Source organism: Vulpes lagopus, chromosome 11, assembly GCF_018345385.1.
Source record: "Vulpes lagopus strain Blue_001 chromosome 11, ASM1834538v1, whole genome shotgun sequence".
Taxonomy (NCBI): Eukaryota; Metazoa; Chordata; class Mammalia; order Carnivora; family Canidae; genus Vulpes; species Vulpes lagopus.
This window is the reverse complement of record NC_054834.1, coordinates 22,388,848-22,416,469: the sequence shown is the minus strand read 5'-3', so window position 1 is coordinate 22,416,469 and position 27,622 is coordinate 22,388,848. Positions and strand designations below refer to the sequence as shown.

Here is a 27,622-nt window from a genome sequence, read left to right as displayed (position 1 = left end):
ATTCAGTAGCATGAGGCTGCATTTTATAAAAGTAAATGAGTATTTTGTTGTGCTACTTTATTTAAATGGATATAATTATAATTGCCTTATGCTGATCTCTTACCCTGTAGGGTTTTAAAGCTTACTCAGTCACCAAAAATCAAATGGTACTTAACTCTTAAGAAATTTTCATCTACAGAGTGAAACTATAGCAAAATCCTTAAAAATAGTCACTTATACCAACTAATAGAATTTAGAGTTCCACAACTACTCTTTTAGCTATACCTTTACAAGGTATAACAATTCTATTTATAGATTCTAAACATATGGCTATTCCATATATTGTGCCATATAATATGTAGTGCTGAAATAGTTTTTCATGGGCTATATTTATGGTCTCTTTTTTAAGCTCAAGAAGAAATAATTAAAACCAAATGCCCTGAGCACTCTACTATATCCTACTGTGCTTTTCTATACTCTAGCATGATGACAAATTTTGGTGTGAGCCATGATCTTGAACATATGCCTATATACTCAGAAAATGTCATAAATCATCTTTTGGGATCTGAGACTGACCACATGTTAAAATTGATATGAATGCACTAACCGCGTTTGAAATTCAGTATCTATATTTTTATGAAAACTGTAACAAGTCATAAATTACAGCTCTGAGTGATTCATTCATGGAAAGTAAAATCAAATCTTTAAGAAACTATTTTTATTTTGTACAGATAAATTCCATGAAAAACCCTTTACTTATGGCCATCTATTTTAAAATCCTCATTTTGAATTTTCTGAAATGTCCTTAGCCCACTAAAAAAGTAGCCTAAACTAATTGAATGAAGAGTGGCTAATAACTTTTCTTCATCTTCTACCCTTTATAAATGTATTTATCTAATGTCTTACTATAGAATTAGTCCTGATGACTCCTTAAAGCCTATTGTCTTAAGAACTCAGCTGTTTCCTTGAAGACTTAGTTGAAACCAAGTCATATAGCAGATGATGTTCTAAGTTTTAAGTTAATGTGTATCATGAATTAATGTCCACTCATAGTGATAGAAATGGACTAAGAAACTGGTGACAGGAAAATTCCACAAGTGGGGACAGAGAAAGTTAGTATCTTATTCAACTCTGACCCTTTTACAACAGCAGGAAATATGAAACACACAGTGAATTTGTCTTGTTTTCTTTTTGTTTTGAGGCTAAATCTTCAGAATACTTACCCTGGAGGGAAAAAAAAAAAAAAAACTAGAAAGGATGGCAAGTAGTGGAGAAGGAGAGAGAGAGGAAAGTGAGTAAAAACAAGGAAGGAAGGGAGGAAGAAAAGGAGAGAAAAAATTCATTTGGAACCACCTTATACCCTGGAATGATGCTTTACCAAAGTATATTAGATAAATGACAAAAGGATTCCATCATCCAGCATTATTGGTTGTTGAATGTTTAACTGTGTTGATGCTGACTACAAGGATTGTTTTTGAAGAGTAAAGTGGGAAGGGAACAGAATCTATGAGAACTGGCTTTTAACATTCAGAGATTTCGAAAGAGTTGAAAATGGTACTTCAATTCGTGAATAGGAAGAATTTTAATTTAAAGAATAATTGTGTCTTCATTTAAGAAGAATTTTGCTTTCTTTTAGTACTTTTATTTTTAAATACTCTTGGCATTTGTAACAAAAAATATCTGATCATATATATATATATATGCACATACACACACACTTGTTAATTTTTAGCTGATTAAAAGAAAACATAAACTTAAAACATCAACAGTTCATTTCTATCTCAATTAGCTTTCACATAATAAATATTCTCCATCTTTTTCTCCATGCGGCTGCTTACAGAAAAATCTGTTCTTTGAAATAAAAAAGTTTTCTAAGTTGTTTATCAGTCAAGAATAATTTCATTGTACCTCACTTATAATAAGTCGCTTGTTAATGCACAATGTTAGTCAATGAGTTAAAGCTAAAAAGTTAATAATAACTCACAAATTATGATCATGTTTTCATTTTATTATTTGCAATCAATTATATGTTTGGATTGTGTCTTCTTAATTTATGATAGCCATCACTACCTTTTTAAGTGAAATACTCCTCAATTTCATAAGTGAACTGTATACTCTGGAGTTTCTTATACTGGGAACATTGTACAATATTTTTTTCATTGTACAATATTTTTACAAAGTACCTGGTCAAAAGTGGACAAAGGTATTTGTATCATATCTTGGTGATATGGCTGGATTCAAAAAATTATTTTTTAATATCACATGATTCATCATAGATCCTACCAAAATCTCAAAGTATCCTATATCATATCAACTATTATAGAATTCATAATAATATCCTTCTGTTATTAGTGTCCAGTCCTAATATTCATGTTGTAGATAGCTTTGGGTACCAGAGCCCACTTTTTGTGCACATTATAACTTGTGATAACTGTCTTTTTAAATTATAACTAATAATTTGCTAATTTTTCAATGCAGGTAATGGATTAGGAATTAGAATTGTGGGTGGTAAAGAAATCCCTGGACATAATGGAGAGATTGGAGCCTATATTGCTAAAATTTTTCCTGGAGGAAGTGCAGAACAAACAGGGAAACTTATGGAAGGTAAGAATAAAGATTTCATAGTAAATTAAAATGAACATACTCAAATATAGTTTAATTTCATATGCAAATTTTATTTTTATTTACTATCTAGGTAAACCTCTCTCTTTTTGGGTCATTATGAAATTTGGGTATAGTGATATGAAAGAAAATGTGTTCACAATTACATTATTTCATTTTCAATTGCATTGTCCTTTGGCTGTTGGTTTGCTATGGGATTATCCTATTTAAGAAATACTAATTAGTCAATATTTTTACTGACTTGAGTAATATTATTTAAAAAACACTTTGGTTTTGGGATTAATTTTTTATGCATACTAAGAAAAATTCTATTGAAATAAGAACTGTAAAATACTGGATGATTCAGTATACATTAAAGGTAGGTCACCAAACTATGAACAGCCCACAGGCCAAATCTATTCTGTCCCTCTGTAAACAGTATGTTATTGGAACACAGCAAAGATCATCAATATACATGTTGAACATGGGTGTTTCCTCACTACAATAACAGAACTGTATTCATGACAGAGACTAAATGGTCTATAAAGACCAAAATATGTACTCTGTGTACAGAAAATATTTGCCAACTTCTGTGCTAGGTTACTGTCTACTTTTAGATACTATCCACCTTATTACATCAAAAGCATTTTAAAATAATGAACTTTACAGATGTATCTAAAGGGCCATAAAACATATATTTTATTATTTTCTTTCAAATGTTATAAAGTGCTTGATTCTCAAAATGTGTAATGATTTTCACTTGTTAATTAAATGTCATTCACATTTTCCAAAATCTAACATATAGTTTGCAAGTTTTCAGTGATATTGCTTATGATGAATATTTTTAGCATAAAATAGCCTCAACATATTTTATTTTACTCAAAATACTTATTCAGAAGGTGTTTTTCTGTCATTTAATAATTTTATAAAATGTTGCCTGTTGCTTGACATTTTCAGTATGCTGAAATGATTCACTGTCATTTTCTTAAATGTACTGGAACCTACCAAAAAATTCCTTGGATATTTTGATAGACTATTAGAATAAACTTGAAACATTATTTACCCATCACAGTGTTCTTTCTACTGGAGGGAGCTTGTGCCAGTTTACTAAGATATGCTCTTCCCAACTTCACATTCAGTGATATCCCATTGATGGCTTGAATTGGTAATGGTGGGAGTATTTACAAACTGGAAATAGATAAATGTGATAAATTAGGCCTGTTTTGTTCATTTTGTTGTTAGTAGTCAGAATGCCAGTTTACCAGGTCATTACTTAATATGTAACTGAAAGTAATTATTAAAAATAGTCTAATGTCATGCAGAAAACAGAAAAGAAGAAGAATTAGCCAAACAACTAAAAGAAGGTAAAGATTATATGAATCAAGATATTGCAATAATGACCAAAATACTGAGTCGGTATGAAGTTTTTATGACTATAATCCTGTCGTGCCTAATGCTGGTCTTTTGGAGACTAATTATAGAAATTAAGACTTTTTTTTTTAATTGAGATCATTTTTAAAAATGGGAGTGATACCACTTTTATACAGCATACTCCAGCTAGAAATGTATATAGTGTTTTTATTTTAAAATAAAAATTGCAGCAACTGTTTGTATTCAAGTTTTGCAAAAATACTTGAACAAAGACATCCCTCTCTTTATTTACACCAAGGATAAATGCAGCAAGGCTTGCTAATCTTCCAGAGGTTATTCAAGAGGGACATAGAAAAGCAAGAGAATTTGAGAAGATGACTCAATCACTATGATTATTTCGGGAAGTTTGCCTGGCTAGTGAAAGGTCAACTGTAGATGCTGAAGCTGTCCCTAAGTTGCTGACTTTGATTAAGGAATTATAGACTACATTGGAAGCTTTGAGTTGACTTTTGACAAAGGTGGTAAATTCAGACAACATTATGATCTAATAAACTTTATTTAAAAAAAATCAAGATGATATGAGAGACAATTTCAGTGAAGCATACTGTGATGAAATGATGTTCTTTTTACTTGGTAGCCTCTGTGGTCCTTTATAAGCTCATAAATTTAAAATTTAAAAATAGATATAATGCAAACCAATTCAAGAGAGAAATTGAAGTGAACTTAAGTCTTATAGGCTTAGACTGCCACGAAGGTTCTCCTCCTTTTTGGAAGTAGTAATCCTGCAGTTTATCTAATTGGTTTGAGTGGGAAATCATTAAAAGCTACATGCATATTATGTAAGATTCTATTTTAATTATTTTTTTAGTGATACTCCCAAAGATTTGCCTAAGTGTCAAACCAGGACTGAGCACAGATCCTCTAGTTGGAGTCGAGTTCTTGTATAATGCACACCCGTGATTTGTTATGTATGATTTCCAGCTTTGCTTTATGTACTCTGATTGGTCTTTGATAATAGATTCATTATATTGTCTTGGTTCAGTATTTAGATCCTGTTTTTGAAACATTAAATATTTTTAGGAGTTACTTTAACATACAAGCCATCCTCAAGGTTCTGTGCCACTAGGCTAGAATGATAAAAGTTCATTCCTTTTATGTCCAAAGATGAACTGACTAGCAGGCCATCAGTCCAAATGGGAATCCACAAAGGTTCACCTTGTTTGGTATATTTTCAGGATATATATTTTTATGTATATAACTTATATTTACATAGTTTTTGTTTTAACTGTAAATGTGCTTTATTCATACATGGTATCCTTCGAGCCCTCACCTTCAATCTATGATAGATTATTATTATAAAATTTCAGAGCAGTAGATGATAGGTTAAGACACAACTCTGATTTTCATGCCTGAGGCAAGGCATCACTATAACAATACACTGTATACTATACAATGCACTATTACAACATGCTACAAGTGTATATATCACTGGAGTTTTGTGGATTTTTTTATATTTAAAAATTTTTCGAAAAAAAAATAAATAAATAAAAATTTTTCGTTATCCTAAAATTTTATTTATTGAAGGCAATAACGATAGTTAATTCTTTCTAGTTTGAAATTAATTCTTTCCTAAAGAAAAGTTTTATGTATGTGAATAGGTAGATAAAATATGTGTTTATGTGTATGTAATTGTATTTCTCCAACTGTAGAATGAATTTTAGGTAGACTTAGGAATTAATTTGATGTCTTCCAAGTATATCTTTCTGAAGACAAAAGTGTATACACTGAGCTTTTATGATTTAAAATAGTCTTCCAGGTAATTTAAAACATGAATGACATTTGGTTCACCATGGAATTCTTAGACTATTTTTTCCCCAGTCCACACAGTGAAGCTCTTGTTAAAAAAAAACAAAAAAACAAAACAAAACAAAACAAAAAAACAGGTTGCATTTATCATCAGTGTCTGTCATGCTACACTCTTGCAGCACTCAGTGGCATGGATTCTACTGTGTTGACTTTTGGAAGAACAAGAGTATTTTCAGGTTTCTTCTAGCTTTTTGTTCTCTAAATTGTGCAATTAAAACATACTGACCAATCATGTAGGTTTTCCAATGCTCATAAGCCAAGTGTTATTCTAAAAGTACTGACTTAAGTAACTAACATTAAATGGAAGGGAAAAAGTTCCCACTGTCTTCCTGAGTCCACTGAGCTGGTTATTTATTAAAAGAAGATTTTTATTCAATGTTTTTTGAAAAATCTTTCTGGGGATCTCTGGGTGGCGCAGCGGTTTGGCGCCTGCCTTTGGCCCAGGGCGCGATCCTGGAGACCCGGGATCGAATCCCACGTCAGGCTCCCGGTGCATGGAGCCTGCTTCTCCCTCTGCCTGTGTCTCTGCCTCTCTCTTTCTCTCTCTCTGTATGACTATCATAAATAAATAAAAATTAAAAAAAAAGAAAAAAAAAAGAAAAATCTTTCTGAACAAGGTTGTCTATCTTGTTAAATAATGTAGGAAAATGATGTGTTTCAGAGTACTAATAATTAGCAATAATTATTACTGCAGAATCATTAGGCTATTCTCAAGAAATTTGTTTTTAAATACAAATATAGCCTTGTACCATCCTCTGAAGTTAAAAAAGCAGTTAGGGAACATTGTATTAATCGAAATCTCCTGAGCAAATCTTTTAGTTTTACAAAATTCTGTAATGATCCTCTGAAAGAATGTACACAATCAGATGTTTGAGGGAATCTAATCTTCCAAAATCTTAAAATTTATTTCTCTGCAACATTAATAAACATTCTTAAACAGATACTGGACCAAGAATGATCTTTTGCCACTTATTCTTCCTTTTAATGTATAAGGTCGGTTTTCTGTTGAAGGAAAAAAAAAATAGACAAAACATCTGGGAAACTAAATTCCAAATCTAAGTTTCTGAAGTGTTATTTGTTGCTATTTGCTTTAGGATTAAAATTTTAAACAATTTTAGATCAACAGTGTTGTGGTTGTCTAATGCTCATCAATATTGGGGCCTTAAATGATATATACTATCTCTCATTTTTCTCCTTTGATACTGGTATTTCTCTTTGAGCTAATCTGAGCATCTAAAAGTACACTTGAATATGTGGACTTTGAATGCGTATTTAAAACTTGTCGCTTCCATTTAAAATTTTTATTTTCAGTGAAATGATTATAAACCTTATTTATAGTACAATATCAGTACCAGGTGTAATATAATCAGTACCTTACCTAGTAGTCTCAAAAAACTAGATGCTTCCTCTGTAATGAACTCTCTTTTCTCTGCTTTACCTAGTGAAACCTATTCAATATGGTTACAATTTGAGGAAGTTTTGAATTCATGACATGCTTTAAAAAAATTTCCTTAAAAATAACTCTTTATGTGTTGTTCTCAGATAAGAGTTCCAGCTGTCTCCAAATTTGGGGAGTCCATAATTACTCATATCTCATGGCAAGCAAAGACCACATTTTGTTTTGTTTTTTCAATCTGATAAAGACCAGGGTTAATTCTCTATGTTCCATCCATCTGTGTATGTATCAGTTGTGCATGGATCTATTGTGTCCTTTAACAATGGCTTTTTTCCCTACATACCCAGTGCCCAACAGTGTCAAATAAAACAAGATTTCAAATAATATGTATAGAAATGTCAAAGAATTAATTTTTGATTATAAATTTTGTATACTTATTAACATGTTACAGGATTTTGTGAAGCAAATAATAATACAAGGGGTCAGACTCTACTATTTGTAAAGAACCATGAACATTTAAGACAGCATCTATGTTTGGTTAATTACCATTTTTGATTACCTTTTCAGAAAAAAAAAATGTACAAAATAGAACATTTCCTCTGGGCAGACGTTCTTACAACTTTGAGCTTAACTGCTCATAAATTTACATAAATATACTCTAGGTTTCTTGTTCTTTGTTTTTTGGGGAGTTTTTTCGGTTTGTTTTTTGAGGAATTGACTTGTTACTGATATAGAAAAAAACAACCCTCATATCTGAAAAATGCAGCACAGTTCTTTGTGCAGTGGCAGAGTATAAGGAGAGAATTTTCGTCTGGCAGTTCTCTAGCCCAAAAGCATTGTTTGCTTTGTGATTGAAGGAGGGTGAATGGCACAAAACAGAGGAGTTTTAAATTAGAAGTTAAAATCTCAACTCAAAATAGCAATTGCTCTGTGGAAATGTTTGCTGCCTGATGCGTTTGATTTATTTGCACTTAAATGGTGAGTGTGTTTTGCTCTCAATCTTGTGAATTTTACTAAAACAACTCGGTAGTTGAACGTCTCCATTACACAGTAACCACAAAAAAGTCAGGGTTTGGTTTTCACTGACTCATTAAGAGTGGACATATTTTTTTTTTTAGTTTGAGCCCTCTCCCCAATCAGGACAATTACCTTTGAAGACTCACACAGCTTATTGACACTTCACCTCCTCATCTGTTGAGATGCCCAGCTCAGCATCCCTTCTGTTCCACCTTCCTTGATGGGAGTGGGGCTGTGGGAGCTTCTAAGAGCTTCATGGTTTGACATACACAGCTTAACACTTCCTGGGCTGACCTGTAATTTTGATTACAAATGTCTGAGTGTACAAAACACTATAGAGAATAATATGGCAGATAGCCACGTACCCACCATACTTACTACATCAACCTTTTGCTGTATTTGTCTTATATTTTAGGGGAAAGGGACACATATAAGTCAATTAAACCCTCCTATAGTCACCTCTCTTAGACTTCTCATACTGTCCCTGGATAAATTACTAGACATTATTTGAGTTCACTCTTTTCCTTGCTTCCATTCATAGTTTTATGTATGTATTCTTAAACTCTTCATAAATTCTGATATTTTCTATTAATGATATCTTCATGTATTTTTGCAACCTCTCTTAGTCACATCAAGTTCATACAATTTATCCAAAATGATACATGTGGCCCTACTTCATTTATTTTCACTATGGGGAGAATTATATTATTGTACATCTCTATTGTAGTTTAGTTTAAACACTCTCTGGTTACTTAAGTTATTTATGAAGTTTTTTTAAAAAACTATTTCAAACAATGCTGTAATTAATTTTTTGAAGTAGTCTTCTTGTACACACTTGGAGTTTCTTCTACAAGTTAAATTTCTGCACATATATATGTATATGTATACATATATATGTCTGTCTATATATATATACATATATATATATATATATATATATAGAGAGAGAGAGAGAGAGAGAGATAGAAAGAAAGAGAAAATACTAGAAAGATAGATGATAGATAGATAGATAGATAGATAGATATCTGGTTAAATAATGCAGGGGATGTTATGTGGCTTTATCTACAATAGTCAATTTTTCTGAATTGCTGTCCAAAGTGTTATACTGTTTTTATATTTGTGAATAGTAAATGTTTCTTTACATCTTTGGTCCTCTTTCTCTAAATTTCCTTTTCCAGATATATTGTGGGATGGTGTGTGTTTTGTTTACTTTGCCTTCAGTAATGTTCAGTATGATAATGTTTTATTCATCTTATTAGCTCCTGGGTTTTTCTCATCTGCAATTTGCCTATTCTTTTGCTTATTCTTTAATTGGATTACTTTGTGTATTTTCAAATTGAATTTGAAGGAATCTTTATATATCCTGGTAATCCTTTGTCATGTAAGTAGGCTGTAGATGTCTTTGTCTGCTATGTAGCTTCTATTTTGTTTGTCTTTTTGTTTGTTTTTACAGAAGTTGAAATTTTAATATGGTCAAGTTTATCGTTTTGTTTCTGTTAAGTTTTATAAATGTTCTGTGTTGTTTAGGAAATTGTCCTTGCCCTCGAGTCTTAAAATATTGCTCCATGTTTTCTTCTAAACATTGTAAAATTTTTCCCACTTTACACATAATGTCCTTATACAAATAGAAGTAAGTTGTTTTAATCTATCTGTGGTCTGAGTAGAAACTCTAGGTTTTTCCCCCTCAATAAAGACAATCAGTTGTCTGAACTATTTATTGAATAGTGTATCATTGCTCCCACTGATCTACAATGCTCCATCAGTCAGATATTGATTTTTTTAATACACATGTGGGTCTTTTATGACATCTTTGTTCTAGTCTACTGGCCTGTTTTCTATCCCAACATCATTGTCAAACTGTTTTAACTATGATATCTTTATATTAAGTCCTGACATGTTGTAGGTGCCATATTGCTGTTCTTCAAAAGCCTCTTGGGGCAATTCTTGACCTATGACCTTTTATATACATTCCTAAATCTTCTTATCAACTTTCAGAAAAATCTCTGTTGAAATCTGGTAGTGATTGTATTGAAGGAATAAATTAACTTGGAAAAAATATATCTTTTTATACTGAGTCATGTCTTTTTGAGTCTTAAATGTGTTCACAATACTGGACCCTTGTTTTTCCTAGAGATTTAATCATCGTATTCTGAATCCCTACAGTAAAATAAGTTAAGACAATAAAAAAATTAACACATAGCAGTTGTTAAACTTATTAACAATTTTGTGTCATTTTACATCTACTTATAATAAGATTCTATCCCCAGAAAAGGCAGAGTAAGAAATGTAAATAAAATAAAATATTATTTAGGAAATATAATGGGCCAAATATAATCCTTAATGTGAATATCATTGGTTCTAAGTTTCATTTAATCACTGAAGTTCTCGAACTCATTCTCCAATTTTTTTTAGTATTTTGTATCATAATTGTGAAATACATTACTGACATGATACTTTTAAAATTTCAACAATTTCCATAAAAGAACAATAAATCCATAAGAACTGAACATCTCCTAGTCAATGAACCAAAACAATCATTTGGTTTTGAAGATAACTTGTATCTCTATTATTATTATTGATGATTAAATCACATTTGTTTGGAAGATTTTTAGAAAGCCATTTGGAGCCAAGATAAGTATTAAGATCTAAATGTAGCTTCAAGAAATTTTAAAGAATCAGCAGGGACATAGAATAGAAGAGCAAAGTTTAAAACCAACCATGTCCACTGCTTGCTTTTGGATTTAGCCAGGGCTGTATGAAAATTAGCTTCTCCCAGGTCATTACACCTGTTTTTTCATCCACATGTTATTCTGTGAGGAAATATGCCAATGGCATCAATTCTAATTCATGGATATTGTTAAATTCTTAGTGTCTATTTGTTTCAGTGTAGGCGATATTGACCAGCTAGCTAGCTCTTTGTAGAGATGAGTTGACAGGGTTTCTGGTGAGAAAATGCTGTTGGATTTATGGTTGACTATCCATAATTGGTATGAAGGTGAGGCTAGCTGTTTTTGGAGTGGCGGTTTTGATGTTTGAAGTTGGCCTCTGGAAATCCTTGTTAGGAAGAAGACTATGGCAGGAGAGTTAATTCCAGTAGTAATTGTTAGAAGACACACTCCTGTGTAACTTAAGGGAGAATGTTCCTAGGCAAGAAAGTCTCTATTTCTGCTTATGCTTTTTTGGCATATGTTACAGATGGCATGGCAGTGATCAAGGTTGGAGATCAAGAAACACACCACACAGATGAGTGAGCTTCCTTGTTCTTGTTCCAGGGGGATTACCAGGTACGGATTGGTCATTAGCATGAGATTTCTCAAAATTCCTGCAAGCTGGTGTGTCAGGTACACATGACAAAAGATCCCATTTCATGTTAATACAAAGATTTTCTAATAAATATTTAGGAATCTTTCCTATGGAAAGAAAAAGAAGAAATTTTGGGGACCTGGACTGGTAGGTTGTAATATATTACTTTTAGGATGCACTGATATCTTACTTACCTTGTCAGGATATTGATGATTAGCTATGTTGCCAGGACAAAGAAATATATCTATCTGTTTTATCCATTTATTTTAGAATTAATCGCAGGAAAATTGTGTTTGACTCATAATATTTCTGATAGAGACATCAAGAAACCTAAATAATTGCCCTGTTTTATACACTTTTTTAAGTGTAATAATCCACACCCTAATTTGATTCCCTTTATTACTAAGGGTAGTATATCTTGAAATATCTCTGTTATGTTCAAGTGATTGTGCTTCTTGATGAACAATTGTTTCTATACTTAAATTTCTGGATTTGTCTAGTCAATACACTTTAAAAGTCTACATTTTAGTGTGTGTGTGAATTGGAGTGGCTATTTTGGAAGCAAGGATGCTGAACCGTCTTTAATATTCATACTAGGCCTTCAGCCCTCCCATGCTTTAGCATGTCCTGTATGTACAGGGAATGTTTTTAAAGTCAGACAGAGGGGATCCCTAGGTGGCTCAGCGATTTGGCGCCTGCCTTTGGCCCAGGGTGCGATCCTGGAATCCTGGGATCGAGTCCCGCATCAGGCTCCTGGCATGGAGCCTGCTTCTGCCTCTGCCTGTGTCTCTGCCTCTCTCTCTCTCTATGTCTATCATAAATAAATAAATAAATATTAAAAAATAAATAAAATAAATAAAAGACAGATCAGGATTTAAACTCAGCTGTTGTACTTAACTGCCTGGATACATCGTTTTGCTTTTAGTACCTTGGTGTTCTCAGCAGGAAAATTGAGATAATAATGGTCAGATTTAGAAATAATGTACTAGAAACATTTAAATACAGTGTTTGGCATAGCAGTTTTATATATGTGGCAAAAAGATCATGTTTCCTTTCACTTTGGAGATCTTTGATGGTGAGAAGAACCTTTGCCCTATTAAGCTTGAATTCTGTGTCCCTTACACATGTCCCTTATACATGTACCTACATGCTTAGCTAATTGACCATGATCAGCTCTGATCGCTGAAGTGCAGGGACACAGGATATTTCTAATTAACAAAGCACCAAAGTTGAGTCAGAACACAGGAACTAAAGCCTTCTTCATGATTTTAGTCAAGTTACTTATGTTCTCTGAGTCTCCTTTTATCTCATCTGTACAATTGAGAGGTTTTAAGACCTACCTCACCGGATTAATGGAATGAAAGAAACCGATATGTTTTATGTGCTTTGTTAACTATAAAGCACTAGACTCGCCATAGAAGTTATTTTGTTAAGGACAGATAAAATTATTTTTGTAGATGACAATGAATCTTATAAGGTTAAGGCTTCCTATAAGGGATCACTGAACTGTTAGAGCTGTCTGCTATAATGGAATATTATTTCAGTTAACAGGCCTGAATAAATTAAAAACAAACACCTTAATGCCTGAAGTGATTAAGCCATTTCTCATTTTAACTGTAAAACCAAAGTTTTGACTAATCTTTAAAAGGCTTCTAAATTTTATCTCTCATCAACAATATGTTAATCAGTAAACCTCATATCTGATTAAAATCTGTGGATGCAAATGCAATGAATATCTGTTCCTGTACCTTTCATGGTCTGTTAGTCACTGAAAACACATCTTGTTAGTGAGCAGAACTGTAGTGTAGGTGTCAGATATCTGGCTCTCAGTGTCTGGACTCATCTTTCTCATCAACTCCTTTTGTGTGGGACTTCTGACAAATCATAGAAGCCCACTGGATCTTGTGCATAAAATGTACAGGCTCCTTCGCCAGGCCCTTCAATAATTCATACTTAAGAGACACTTTACCTGTTTAAGAGATGTCAGGGAGAGAGTGAGAAGAAACATGGTTAAAGGTTTGGAACAAGAAGGTGAAACAATAGCATGTGAGCCATGATGAGCTGATTAAGTTGGATAAAATGAAAATTCAAGCACCAGCATTAAGAATGTGAGGGTGATTACCTGGGACGAAAAGAGAAATGAGATCAGAATGGAGAAATTATGACACTAGTGAAAGTAAGTCTCAGGGCCCTTCCCTCACTATACAAAGCTCCCTACAAATCTCCAGGACGTTCTGAGGAACAGGTGATGTTTATGACATTGTGGCCTTTTCAGCATTTGTAATTCGTTGTGTTTTCCATTGTCCTTTTAGCAAATATCCACTTTGTATCTATCATGGTATCCATAACTTTATATTTTTCCTTAAAACTGTATAAGCTTCAGGCCCTGCAAACTGGAATTCATACTTGCATGAGATGTTTCTAAACGGGAAGGACACTGAAGTGCTTACTGCAGTATTGTAAGAACCTTTTGGGGTGCTATGGTAATATACTGAAAAGTTAGAGGGAGGCAAAAGGCAGGGATTTGAAGAAAAGGCTGTTGTGAAGGAGTGGAGGTGATACTATTAGGAATACCAGAAGTAATGAAGAATGTGTATGGGTTACAGCATGTACTCCGTAACTACTCTATACAGGTCTATCCTAGAATGCTGACCCTGCTTTGAAGGTGCCTACAGTCTAGAAGCAGTGGATAGAAAGTACTCGCTGTGGAGGTCATGTTTGATGGAGGTCTAAATGGATAAAATTATAAAATAAATCTGAAGAACTAGAAGATACCTTTAAGGGGAAAAAAGCCATTTCTTTAATGACTTTTTGGGGGTACTTTATGTTTTCTTTTAGTTGCAATAAGAGAAATATTGAGAATATACTGGTTTAGTCCACATGTCTTAGAACCGGTACAGTTTGGGCACCTGGGTGGTTCAAGGATTGAGCATCTCCCTTTTGCTCAGGTCACAGTCCCGGGGGCCTGAGTTCAAGCCACGCATCAGGCTCCCGATGGGGAGCCTGCTTCTCCCTCTGCCTATGTCTCTGCCTCTCTGTGTCTCTCATGAATAAAAAATAAGATCCTTTTTTTAAAAAAAGAGAGAGCCAGTACAGTAACTAAACAAATATACTTCCATCCGAAAGAATCCCAGATAACCTTCAGGTAATTTCTAACAGCAGATTGTAAACTTCTCAAGGCAAGAAACTGTCCAAGAACTGAAACAGATCATTCCAGGCTTTCATTCATTTCATTTGTTATTTTTTAAAACTACCTCAACAGAGTTTCAGCGTTCTGCTGTGTTCCAGATAGAGCGATGAGTGTTGACTCAGAAAGAATATTCTGTGGAAATGCAAGTTTTCATGTCAGTACTCAAGGAATTCAGATTAAAGGCTTTTCATAAGTATTGGAAGTTACAGTGAGCACTGGAAGAAAATAAGATTTCTCTCTTAAGCTACTTTTGTTTTTTACTCTCTGCTCTTTCCTAGATCCTCATCATTGTCATTTATGGTGCTTGAGTCTGCTGAGGTCTATGAGTAATCCATTTATATATATATGCTATATAAAGTAATCTCTCTTGTCTCCTTGGGGACATAAGTGAAGAAACATGGACTGTACATTTTAGTAGGCAAGACAGAAAATGGCAAAGTTATAAGTACCTTTTAAAAATGGTAATATGGGGCAGCCTGGGTGGCTCAGCGGTTTGGCGCCACCTTCAGCCCAGGGTGTGATCCTGGAGACCCAGGATCGAGTCCCATGTCAGGCTCCCTGAATGGAGCCTGCTTCTCCCTCTGCCTGTGTCTCTACCTCTTTCTCTCTGTGTGTCTCTCATGAATAAATAAATAAAATCTTTAAAAAATAAATTAAAAATAAATAAAAAATAAAAATGGTAATATGTGCTAAGGAGAGAAACACAACAGGGAGCATAGATATGCATACAGGAGGGTGAGGTTGCAAATTTAGAGAGGGTGTTCGTGGAAGACCTCACCAAGAAGGCAGAAACTGAGTAAAGCCTCCAAGGAAAGGAAACAGCGAGTCAGAAGTTATCAGTATTACAGCAGACAAATAAAAAGGGCAAAGGCCCAGAGCAAGGTCATGCCTGGTGTGTGCCAGGAACAGTAAGACAGCAAGGAGCCCATTGTGGCTGGAGCTAGTGAGCATGTGAGAGAGGACAGCAGAAGTTCCAGAGAAAGTAGTCACAGAGATAGAATCTTGTGGGCCATCGCAAGGACTTCAGCTTCTACTCCTGCAGGATGAGAAGCCCACGGGCCATTGTAAGGACTTTAGCTTCTATTTGTGGGGGATGAGAAGACCAAAAGCAGAATGACATTTAAACAGGAATACTCTATTTTCTGTCTCTGTCTCTCTCTCTCTAAGTAAAGAAATAAATCGTTATTTAAAAGGGGGGGGAGGGGTGGATACTTGGGCTGCAGTTGAGCATCTGTCTCTTAGTTTCTGCTCAGGTTATGATCTCAAGGCTTCAAGATAGAGCCCCGTGTCAGGCTCCATGGTTGGCAGCAATCTGCTGGAGAGTCTCTCCCTCTTCCTCTGCCCCTACCCCCCACTTATGCTGGCATACTCTTTACCTCTCTCTCTCTCTCTCCCTCCAAATACATAAATACATAAATCTTTAAAAAAAATTTAAATAAAATAAATAGGAACACTCTATTCTAGGTGTAACTAGAATAGTTTGAAGGAGTGAAGCAAAGAAAGAGAACAGTTAGGAAACTAAAGAAATAGTTCCAGGCGTGCCGTGTGGCTGTTCGGACCAAGGTGGAAATAGGGACATAATGATAAATTATTACATTGTGTGTATGTTTACGTACACACATACACAACATGTGTGTTAAATTTCAGCTCAGTGAAAGGACCTCAATGTGTTCATTCATTTGTTGCCATTCGCAGTATTCAGAATCAGTAAGCCTAAAGTCACCCCACCACATTTTAAAACATAAATCCTTGCATGCCATGCCAGTCCTACAGAGTGAAACCCTAACTTGCCAAAAGTGGGAGGGCCACAGGAGAAGAAAGGTGTAGGGTCCTCTGTAAACTGTGCAGTGTTTAAAATAACAATTTGATTATTGTAAGCCTTTTCTCTTGTGTCTTATGTTATCAAATGAATTGAGTCCAAGTTCATTATGACCTACGAGGCCTGTGGTGGGCAACACTGACCTGTTGGAACTCATGGTGGCCCATCCTCACTCCCATTTCTCAGCTTCCTACCTGCCAGCCCCAACAGAGCTCTCTAGACCTGGAGCCAGAGTTTTGTTTACCTTCCTTGATGCTGCTGCTCCTCACTGGAAGCAATCCTGTCCAGAATCGTAACTGATTGACATTAGTAACCCAGAATCTAATCCCCTCGATCCTCTCTCAGACACAAACTAAATACCTGTCGACTTGATGTGGCAAGTTTTATCATGTTCACGTATTTTGATTTTGCACTTAATTCTAAAATATTAACTATAAAAATACTCAAGATTTTATAATTTGGTTCTGTGTATTTTAAACAGAGAAGAAGCCAGTATTTCTGAACTTAGGTGAGGAATCAGGAGAGCTAGCTTTTGGAACTACTACTAAATATAATTTCTAAAGCTGAACTTTCTCATCTGTAAAAGTAGGGATAAGTTACACTTACCCTACCTATTTTACTGGAATGCCATGAAGAGAAAATGAGAAAAAGTAGGCAAAATAATTTTGTTAAACAAAAAGAAGAAAAAAGTCCCATATTGATGCTATTAACACAAATGAAATGGGTCTAATTTTACTTATTTTATTCAAAAAGACTTCTTATAATTAGCTGGTATATGTATGAAAGCTCTTATAATTCTTATATATTATCATTAGTTTTTTATGGTTGTAACCATGTTTGCTTATGAATTAGGAAAAATATTTTCTCTACATGAATTTTAGAGAGCTGGAGGGAAAACAGTTGAGTTTTGTTTTACATCAGTTGGTTGTTATTGATGTTAAACTGTTGTCTTCTGGGGTGCCTGGTCGTCTGTCCTGAAGCTTGGCTCAGGTCATGACCCCTGGGTGTGTGATCCAGCCACTGGGAAGTCAGCTGAGGATCCTTCCTCAGCCCCCACCTTCCACCCCTGTCTGCCTCCCTCCCTGCCTGCAGCGCCTGTGTGCCTGAGCCTGCTCTCTCTCAAATAAATCAAATAAAATATATTTTTTAAATGTCTTCTTAGGCAATTCTTGTTTCTCAATGGAAAAAATCAGCTATTGTAATATGTTGCATATTATATACATATATTAATTTCATTTTACATATTAAAAGTGATTTAGAACTGCTGAAATGAAATTCTGCCGTCAAATTATATTTGTTATTTATTGAACATCTGTCAACCCGATGTAAATTACTTGCTAGTTTGATATGTAAAATATAGAATATTAGTACTTTCTTGAAGCAACTTAACACCTAATTCATTTTATTTCTTTAAGATTCTCTCAGGTTAATAAAATGGTTATTGATTTTTCTTTTATTGTTTGGAATGTCTTCTTTATTTTACTTAGATTCTTTAGCTCCTCAAATGATGAAAGAATTTATACATTAAAAGTTCACCATTTTAATTTTGATTATACCATTCATAACAATGATATACTATCTTTGGTTCAAAAATAAGCAAAACATTCTTGTAATATTGTAACACGTTGTACTATTTCTACTGATGAGTACTTAGGTCAGGATAAAAACTCGCTTCTTGGTCAAAAGAAACATTTTGTTTCCTTATAGGATAGACCAAGTGTATTTGCATTTACCTTTTGCTTTTAGATTTTGTTCGGAAGATTTCTTTTTAGAATTTTCCTTTTCAGAAATATAATTTCCTTTTTATCTGATTTTACACATGACTTAAAGTTACAATTCAGTAGTCAAAATTCTGTGCATTCTGTCAACCAATATTCCAAAAGGAATTTATATTATCCCTATATATGTTAATTCTCAGTAGAGATGATGATGTTGGTAACATTGCCACTGATTCAGATATTCCTGTATTTATTAGAACACTCCTTTCCTAGGATAAAGTGATGATATTTTAGGTTGAAATCTGTTGTCTGAGTAGTGGGATACATTTAAATAACATTAAAAAAAGAACAATGCAGAATATAAGAATATTTAAAAAGGTTAAGAACATAATTAAACTCAAAATCCGTAATGGTTCACTAGAGATACTTAAAGCAGCAGAGGCAACAGTTAAGGCAAGTGTTTCTCACGCACAGTTGCATCATGTAGGCTGGCTTCCTCTGTGCATACGATTAGCACTGTATGTAGACATTCATGAGTGCATTTTGGTTTAGTGTGTTACACTCTATTTGATGGTATTAACCTGGTAATACCACTGAATTAGAAAGTCATTTGAAAACATTCACTCTAGGGGACGCCTGGTTGAGTGTCTGCCTTCACCTCAGGGTGTGGTTCCCGGGTCACAGGATCCAGTCCCACATCAGGCTGCCTAGAGGAGCCTGCTTCTCCCTCTGCCTATGTCTCTGTCCCTCTCTCTGTCATGAATAAATAAATAAAATATTTTTTTAAAAAAAGAGGGAGCCCCGGTGGCCTAGTGGTTTAGCGCTGCCTTCAGCCTGGGGTGTGATCCTGGAGACCTGGGATCGAGTCCCACGTCAGGCTCCCTGCATGGAGCCTGCTTCTCCCTCTGCCTGTGTCTCTGCCTCTCTCTTTCTCTCTGTCTGTCATAAATAAATAAATAAAATCTCGAAAAGAAAAGAAAAGAAAAGAAAAAAGAAAAGAAAAGAAAGAAAAGAAAAAAGAAAAGAAAAGAAAAGAAAAGAAAAGAAAGAAAAAGAAAAGAAAAGATTCACTCTAGGTGTTTTAACAAAATGAATTGGGGCATTTAAAAAAAGTTTTGAATTTATGAACTTCAATCTACTTCAAATGACATGATGACATCACACACCTATCATTGGATAGATCCACATGTTATATTATTTTCCCAGAATCATTAGTTTTACATACTATTTTCCTGTCTTACTCAGCCACATTGTTTTAATCTGTTTCAAATAATACATCTAATTCTAAGCATCATAAACTGTAGCTGTAGAGTGACTTTAGCATCTATACCAATCCTTCCAGGAAATGTAGACTCTGATTCTAGTTTATTTTAGAGGTTGTGGTGATTAGAAACACAATCCTATCATGATAATCTTCAAATTGAACCACAAATCACAGCTAATTATATTCCCCTCTTTACCTTGACTCTATTTAAAGAGCATGAATTTGCAATACCCCATAGGATTTCTTCCTTTTTAAAGGCTGAACAGCATTCTACTGTATGTATAAACCATTTTTTCTTTATCCATTTATCTGTCAATAGATACTTAGGTTATCTCAATATTTTGATTATTGGATAGATAACTATAATGAGCATGGAGTGCTACTCTCTCTTTGAGATCCTGATTTCAATTATTTTGGATAAGTACCTGGAAACAGGATTGCTAGATTGGGTAATTCTGTTTTTAATTTTTAGAAAATATCATACTGTTTTTCATAATGGCAACATTTTGCATTCCAACCGACAGAGTACAAGGATTCTAATTTCTCTACCTCTTTACCAACATTTACTGTCTTTTCTTTTTTTTATAATGGCCACTCTAACACGTGTGATTATTATTTTAATTTCCCTGGTAATTAGTGACATTGGGTAATCCTTCCTATATTACTTTCCTCCTACGGCAGTGTTCAGCATAATCTCCCATCAGTGTGCCTGTGTAAGTGTGATATTTGCTTATTTTCTGGGACTGGAGTGGAGAACAGAGAGGAGAAAGTCAATTAGCCTTTTTTTCATTCCTAAATGACATTGTTTATCTACCAGAAATGGTGTATTCCACCAAAACTTTCTTTGTTCAACAGTGTTATTTTTCACATGTGCCAAGTCTTCAAATAAAATTGTCACAAAGAAAATACAATTTTTAGATTGTCTTTTTATTATAATTAAAATGGCATTATAAATAATGTATGTGTTTTTCTTGCTAGGTTTTGCATGTTTGAGCACCATTTATATTTAGGTGGGCTATGAGGTAGGTTTAGTTGGTATAAATGGAATGAAATTTTCAATTTTCAATTTTCTACTTGCTGGTACTAGTGATACTGGAGAGCTTGGTTCTCTTCTCACAGAGTCGAAGAATGAATCTCACGGACAACAGAGTGAGCAAAGAGAAGTTTATTAAACAGAGATACAGAGAAAGCTCTCAAAATGTGAGAGATCATAAAAGCCCTGAGAGCTTTTATGGTCTCTCTTTTATAGGAAAATGACCAGGGAACTGGTAAATTTCTTGTCAATATTAGGGTGGATTTGTAAATATCATGTCTATATTTAGAACATGCATGGTGTTCTTATAAATAGCATGAGCACAAACAAGGTGTTCCCTTCTCTCTGGTTAATACCCTTCCATAACATTTCTCTGCATCTGGGATTTTTGTGAGCCTAGTTAGGTGGCCCTGACCTTGAGATTCTTGTGTGGTCTTGGCTTGAGCAGGGGCTATTGATAACACCTTGATGACCTATTTCTTTGTGGTCTGGTGAATTTCTGTGATTACTTAGTAGCCACTAAAGGAGGATATTCCCTAACATTTTTGGAGCTAGGGAGACAGGTTTATTTTTTCTGTTTTTACTGTCCTATCTCTCTTTTCTTGGGATGGGTAGGAACCTGACTCTGGCACCTTTCTGGGTTTATGGGAGCCCACTGATTCCTGGGAACCTGACTCTTGGCCTTTCCCTTCTCTTTCCCTACCTTAGCTCCATCTGCCCCTGACTCATTCCTACATCACTAGCATTGGCCTGAGGGATAGGTAGAGTTCATAATTCTGCGCTACCATTAACTAACTCTGTGATATTAGAAATCATGTCACCTCATGTTTCATCTTTCTAGTGTATTCTATAAGAAAAGAAAACTAGGGCATGTGCAAGGATCTTCCTTACTTTATAACATGAGTCTATAAAATAGTTGTGACTTGCTTTTGCAACACATTTTATTTATATGTTTTTTAATGGCCTTTTTATTATTGACCGTTAATATTGCAAAATATGTGATAATGTATTTTCTTTGTAATTATGTTTTTTATGATTGGAACTAAATCTATTTTAGATCTGTGAGTGTGGAAGTCATTGATTCTAAATATTTCAGTGTATTCAACCTAGAAAAATAGAGTGGGTAAGCCTAGATAGTTCAACTACAGTTTCTTTTTTTTTTTTTTTTAACTTTTTTTTTTCAACTACAGTTTCTTAGATTTTTTTTTCTATTTATGATGTGAAAATTTTTATTTTGTAAATTAATTGCATTTGAAAATTTATATATGCATGACATACTTTGCTTATTTTAATTGCTTGTTCTTCATTAAAAGTGTGAATGAAAAGAGAAACATGGAAAGTGAATTGCTCAAGACCACACCCCAAATTAATGGCAGTTTTAAATACAGACAGGATTCAACTTCTTTAATTATGAGCTACCAAAAAATTGGGTGCTTAGGTGACTCAGTTGGTTAAGCGTCTGACTCGATCTCAGCTTTGGTCTTGATCTCTGGGTTGTGAATTCAAGCCCTGTGTAATACACCTAAACAAGCTATATAAAATTACTCAAAGAACTCTCATTATTATTATCATGGCATATACATTTGCTTAATAATCTGGTTCATTTATAAACAAATTGTTATTTATTTATGCAATTTATATTGTATAAAAATACAGTAGCTTAAAGCAAAAACATAGAAAGTTACCTGAAATCTTATATATATATATATATATATATATATATATATGAGATTATATATATGTTTAATACTACTGAAATTTGGAAGAATGTATATTTATAAAATTTATGTTAAATATTCTAATGAGTTTAATTCTATTATCTTTATATTGTGAAGAGAGGATATTGTGATATATCATATTTTTTAAATGTATAGTTTAATAGAGTTAAAATTCTGATATTTTAGTTTGAAAATAGCTTTTAGTTTGAATGGCATTAGTACTTTGGCTTATAAATAAAAAAATTTTTTCATCATTTTAGAAAGAGAGAGGGGGTAGGGGGAAGGAAGGAGAGGGAGAGAATCCTAGGCGACTTCATGCTGAGCATGGAGCCTGATGTGGGCTTGATTTCACCACCATGAGAACGTAACCTGCGCTGAAACTAAGAGTCAGTTGCTTAACTGACTGAGCTATCTAGGCAGGCCTGGCATGTAAGTTTAAATCAAATTTAGATTCAGAATACAGATTGAATGTTCCAACCCCTGAGTTAACCAATCCAGAAATAAATGTGGCAATGCTCAGAGAAGATTAACTAGATATGATGATGGCATGGGGGGCCCCTGGGAGCCAACACCAGTCCAAAGAGCCTAACCATGACCATAGAGAAAATGTGGGAGTGCAGAAGAGAAAAATTAGATGACATGATTCCTGTACTTGGAAGTCCTCGTATAAATGTAAGGAAAATTTGTTGATGAGGAAAAATCATATAAAAAATTGTAGAAATTTTAGAATCTAAAGTATTTGTTCAAATTTTCATATAAAGCTCCAGCTCAAAAATTACATTTTCATAAATTGCAAATAAGAATTTGTTCTTTCATTGTGCCATAGTATTCTCCCTCTTGTAGAGTAGAAATAAACTGAAATAGTGATCTAGCAATATAATCTCCCTTGAGGAAGCCAAGGGTAACAAATTATCCAGTTTGCTGAAAGTCACAACAGCTAGTAAATACCTAAGGTAAATGTGAACACAATATGATTATGGAGAAGAGAAAGTATCAACAGTCAGCAGTACACTGGTTCATAAAACACATCTCTGATAAAGTATTTATCTTTCTGAAAATAGTGCATATGCTCCTTATTAAAAGATAGGCAGATTTAAATGTTTGAATGCTAAATATCAGACACACGCACACACTTTGTTGCATTTGAAACTATTATTAGACTATTGGTTTTTTTAAAAAGCAACATTTTTATAGCCCTTTATAGCAAGTCAGACTACATTCTCAATAAAATGGAATTCAGATTACCTTCCTTTCAGGGTATCTTTAGTGACCTTGTCGTAGTTAATGGAAGTTGTTCTGATGACCTATTAAGTTGTGAAGTCATTTTATTTTTATTTTTAAAATCTATTTTATTTAAATTCCATTTGTTAACATTTAATGTATAACATTTAATGTATTGTTTCACGGGTAGAGTTCCCTGATTCATCAGTTGTATATAACACCCTGTGCTCCTTATTATCGTGTGCCCTCTGAGGTCATTTTAAACTCAACTCATTTCAGTAGATTGGGAAACGGGGTTCCTGAGAGTGCGTGGGAGAGGCCTACAAGTGGGAACTGAAGAGTGAGGAGGGGGGAGCAGGCAGAGACTGCTTCAGTGAAAGTCGTTCCAGGTTCGTATATTTTATTTACTGAGGCTCTGTTTTAAGTTTTGATCAAACTATGTATTCCAAGAGTAAAAATAATAGAAATCATCATGACAGTGGCAAAAGTGGCAATAATATTATGAGATTAGCTCTTCAAGAAGATACTTTCCAACCTTAAGATTTTTATGCTTCTAGGTGAGTTTTCTGTGGGCTTTTAATATCTTAAAATATATTTCAGATACATACATCTGGGTTTTTAGTATCTTGTCATGATTGAGGGAATCTCTTTTATCCTGTAAATAAGCAGGATGCTATTCAGATACTATTTTTTCCCTTTACTGAAGATACCATTCTTTTTTCCCCTTCCTGATTTTTCCCTTCTTCCACCATTTCTTTCCGTCATTTCATGTTAATGTATAAATTGGTTAAAGTCGTAAAATATTGAAAATTAACTTTATAAACAATAAAACCCATCTATATGTGTTTCTCTTACATTAACATTCCATTAGTTATGCTAATTACTATAACTGATGTGGACAATATATTGCATCCCCGAAACTCACTTGCAGGGTTTGTTCACGATTTAGAAAGCCAAGGCAAATGACCATTACAGGTGCTGAGTTTTTTCCTGCTGCTGCTGCTAATTTATAAAGGACTTTTGAGAGCAAATGTCCAGATTTAGGAAATTAATCTATAGTCATGGTTCATAATAACAGTGGGGAAAAAGTACAAAACAATACATTTTGATTGATTTATTATATATGTATCTATTTTTTAACTAAGTTTGGGTTTTGTTTTGTTCTGTTCTGTTATCCCAGTGGCATTAGGTTCTCATACCATAGCCCGCCAGCTTCATTGGCTCATGTAAGTTTCCTTCGTGTGTCTGTGTGTGTGTGTGTGTGTGTGTGTGTGTGTGTGTGTGTGAGCGTCTGTGGTTTTTGTGTGTGTTGGTTGTTCATTTACTAACTCATTCATTTTCCTTTATCTCATTTTCTTTTTTTATCTCATTTTCTTTTCCCACTTCCTTCTTCTGTTCATGAGCAACTATTATAATTTATGAAATTTCTGGGTTTTTTTTTGAAAAATATATAATGTTATTTGGTACAAGTAGCACTTTAATGTACATAAAATGTCATTGTCCTATAGACAGATCCTGTTTCTCACTTGTTCTTACTTGGAAAATAGTTTTAAGGTGGATCCTCCTTTTGGTTTTAATGCCCAGTTATGGCCTTTTTTCCTGCACTCTCTGCCAGGTATTTCTGTCTTGAGCAATTACTACACTCTCATTGTCCCATTTCTCCTGATACTGCCTCCTACCTCAAATAGACTCTCAAGATTTCTGGGTCATAGAGTGTATATGTATTTAATTTAATCATGCTCTCCCACATTGCCGCCCAGAGGGGTGCACCAACCTGCATTCCCATTTAAATAATCACATATTTATAGATTGTAAACACGCAGTTGTTTTATTTTCACATGACACAGTCATAGTATTCTCACATCACAGAGTGAGAGTAAAGCTGAACAGCCATCCAACAAGTATAATTTCCTTTGTAGTAAGAGTCTTCTGATTACATATCCTGGTCAGCACATGGTATCTTCTGGCTTTTAAACTTTTTGCAATATGATGAGAGCTAAGTAGTATGTCATTATTGCCTTAATGTATACTTTCTCATCACTAATGAGTCTGGGCCTTTTTTAATAGACTTATAAAACTTTTAAAATTCTTTCTCTGTTAATCAGCTTAATTTTACTAACTGCCAAGATGTTTCTGTTTTTTTTGCTCATGGAGTATCATTTTTTATTAATTTTTATGATAATGTACAGTATTAGATGCCAGGTGGTGATCACCATGTGAGGGACTAATTATGTAGTGCCTGCCACTTACTAGGTTCTGAAAAAATAGTTATGGTATTTTTTAAAAAGCCATGAGCTTTTGTGTGATATATATTTGGATATACATATACGATTTCAACTGTTCACTCAGTAATTTTAATCCATAAGATGTTTGTGATGTAATGGTAAATATTAATTATAGACAAAGAAATAACATACCTGATATCGTGCATTATAAAGAATACCATTCACTAGTTTTAGGGGCACATAAAGTTAAGAAATCCCAGAAGTTATAAAAACACATAGTCGATAATGTTTTATGTTGATTTTTTTTTTAGTTCAAACATTACCTGATTATTGTCTTTTTTGTCTTTTAATAACATGTTAAATATAAGATTCTGAGCAGCAAATCCTGTCATCGGCTGTTGAACATTCGATAAAAATTCAGATGACCTTAGTTGTCCTATTAAAAGCTATTAGTATAGGTACTTTCTAGGGATATAATTGAAATATCATCTGTTGACTCTCAAAGTTGAGCAGTTTATTAACGTAAATGTTTGCTCATAATGCTAAATAATAGATATAACCCTCTATGTATACACTATCCTCCAGGAATTATTTCTAAAAAAAAGTCAGAGTACAAAGTTATCTCTCCTCTGCTTCCATTCAAGTCAATTAAATGATAAAATATTACTTTAGTGAACCTCAGTGTGGCATGATCATGTTACACAAATTTTCACAAGCATTTTAAAATTGTTTATAGGATTTTGCAGTTAACATTTTCCAAGAATGTTATATTTGAAATCATATCACACTTAATTCTCATAACAATTAAAACCTTGTTATGAATTAAGAAGGAATAATTGGTTATATTCACGTGGTTATTTTAGTATGGCTCTTGTAGGATTTTTAGAGATTAGGAGAGGTGATGCTTAAGAAACTTGTTATTAAAGGACAATGTACAAGTCATCACATACCCTATGGCATCTGATCCTCACCAATGGAACCAAGAATAAAAGGACAAAAGTACTAGCAAAATCTTTTGAACCACTGTCCTGCATGAACTCTGGTGGGAAACTGAATGAAGACAAAAGAAGTTTAGCCTGTGTATCGTGGAACAGAACAGATTGTGTAGTTTATGACCGCAGGTGTGTTTCTAGGCAAGATTCTAGTTATCTGTTGCTGGGTTGATTTTGTTTTTGTTTTTTTCCAGAAATTTATCACTGATTCTAAATAACTTTCCCTTTGTAATACCAGAAGCATTTTTAAATTTCTTTGGGTGATTATGTTTTGGAAATTTGCCCCTTTATTTTGAGAGGTGAAAAATTAGCTAATCCAAGAGAAGAAGCATGAAGATTATGCAACTATTTCTTTTCATAGAATATGCTCTTGCCGAAAAGTGACAATGCAATTATAACACTAATTGTTTCAATTCAAAATCATCTGTATATAAATATACTCTATCTTGACTTTTTTTAAAGTGTGTTTTTCAGCATGATTTTCCTTTTGTAGTGGTAAACTTTTCTTTAGTGGTGTCACTGTTGTCTCTTATGTAATTTTCTCATTTTATATGTACAACAGCCTGGGATTGTTGAATTAAACCTAAGGCCCATCTGAAGATAACATTTTGTTGGAGTAAGTTCTAGAAAAGCCATTTCTGTGTGTGTTATTGTGGACATTTTTATGGACTTCTTTTGCCATTTCACTCTAGTAAAAGTATTTCCCTTGTTTGTAACTGGTAATAATGCTTTCCAGTGTAAATCAAAATCATTAAAACTTTTAAAGATTCAATTAGGCCATATTTAGAGTTTTCCACTGAAACCAATGGTGAGCAATAGGGAATTTCACATAGGCATCTGTGAAGCTCATTGAAATCCTAATTGTTCCACAAGTATTTCCTTTTAATTAAATCATAGCCTAGTTATGGC

The 27,622-nt window shown here is 33.9% G+C and overlaps 1 protein-coding gene across 9 annotated transcripts in view; it reads left to right on the top strand.

The window, feature by feature from the left end:
* Positions 1 to 27,622, top strand: part of PCLO (piccolo presynaptic cytomatrix protein) — a 432,028-nt gene that overhangs the window by 287,569 nt on the left and 116,837 nt on the right. For 5 of the 9 annotated variants that reach the window (XM_041722030.1, XM_041722032.1, XM_041722029.1 and 2 more), the window contains exon 10: positions 2,458 to 2,583. In XM_041722030.1, coding sequence (XP_041577964.1) covers positions 2,458 to 2,583 — 126 coding nt within the window. Of the gene's footprint in view, positions 1 to 2,457; positions 2,584 to 11,425; positions 11,515 to 14,166; positions 14,396 to 24,676; positions 24,723 to 27,275; positions 27,330 to 27,622 lie in introns of those variants that run through there. The other 4 variants (XM_041722033.1, XM_041722034.1, XR_005982658.1 and 1 more) reach the window with 4 other exon arrangements.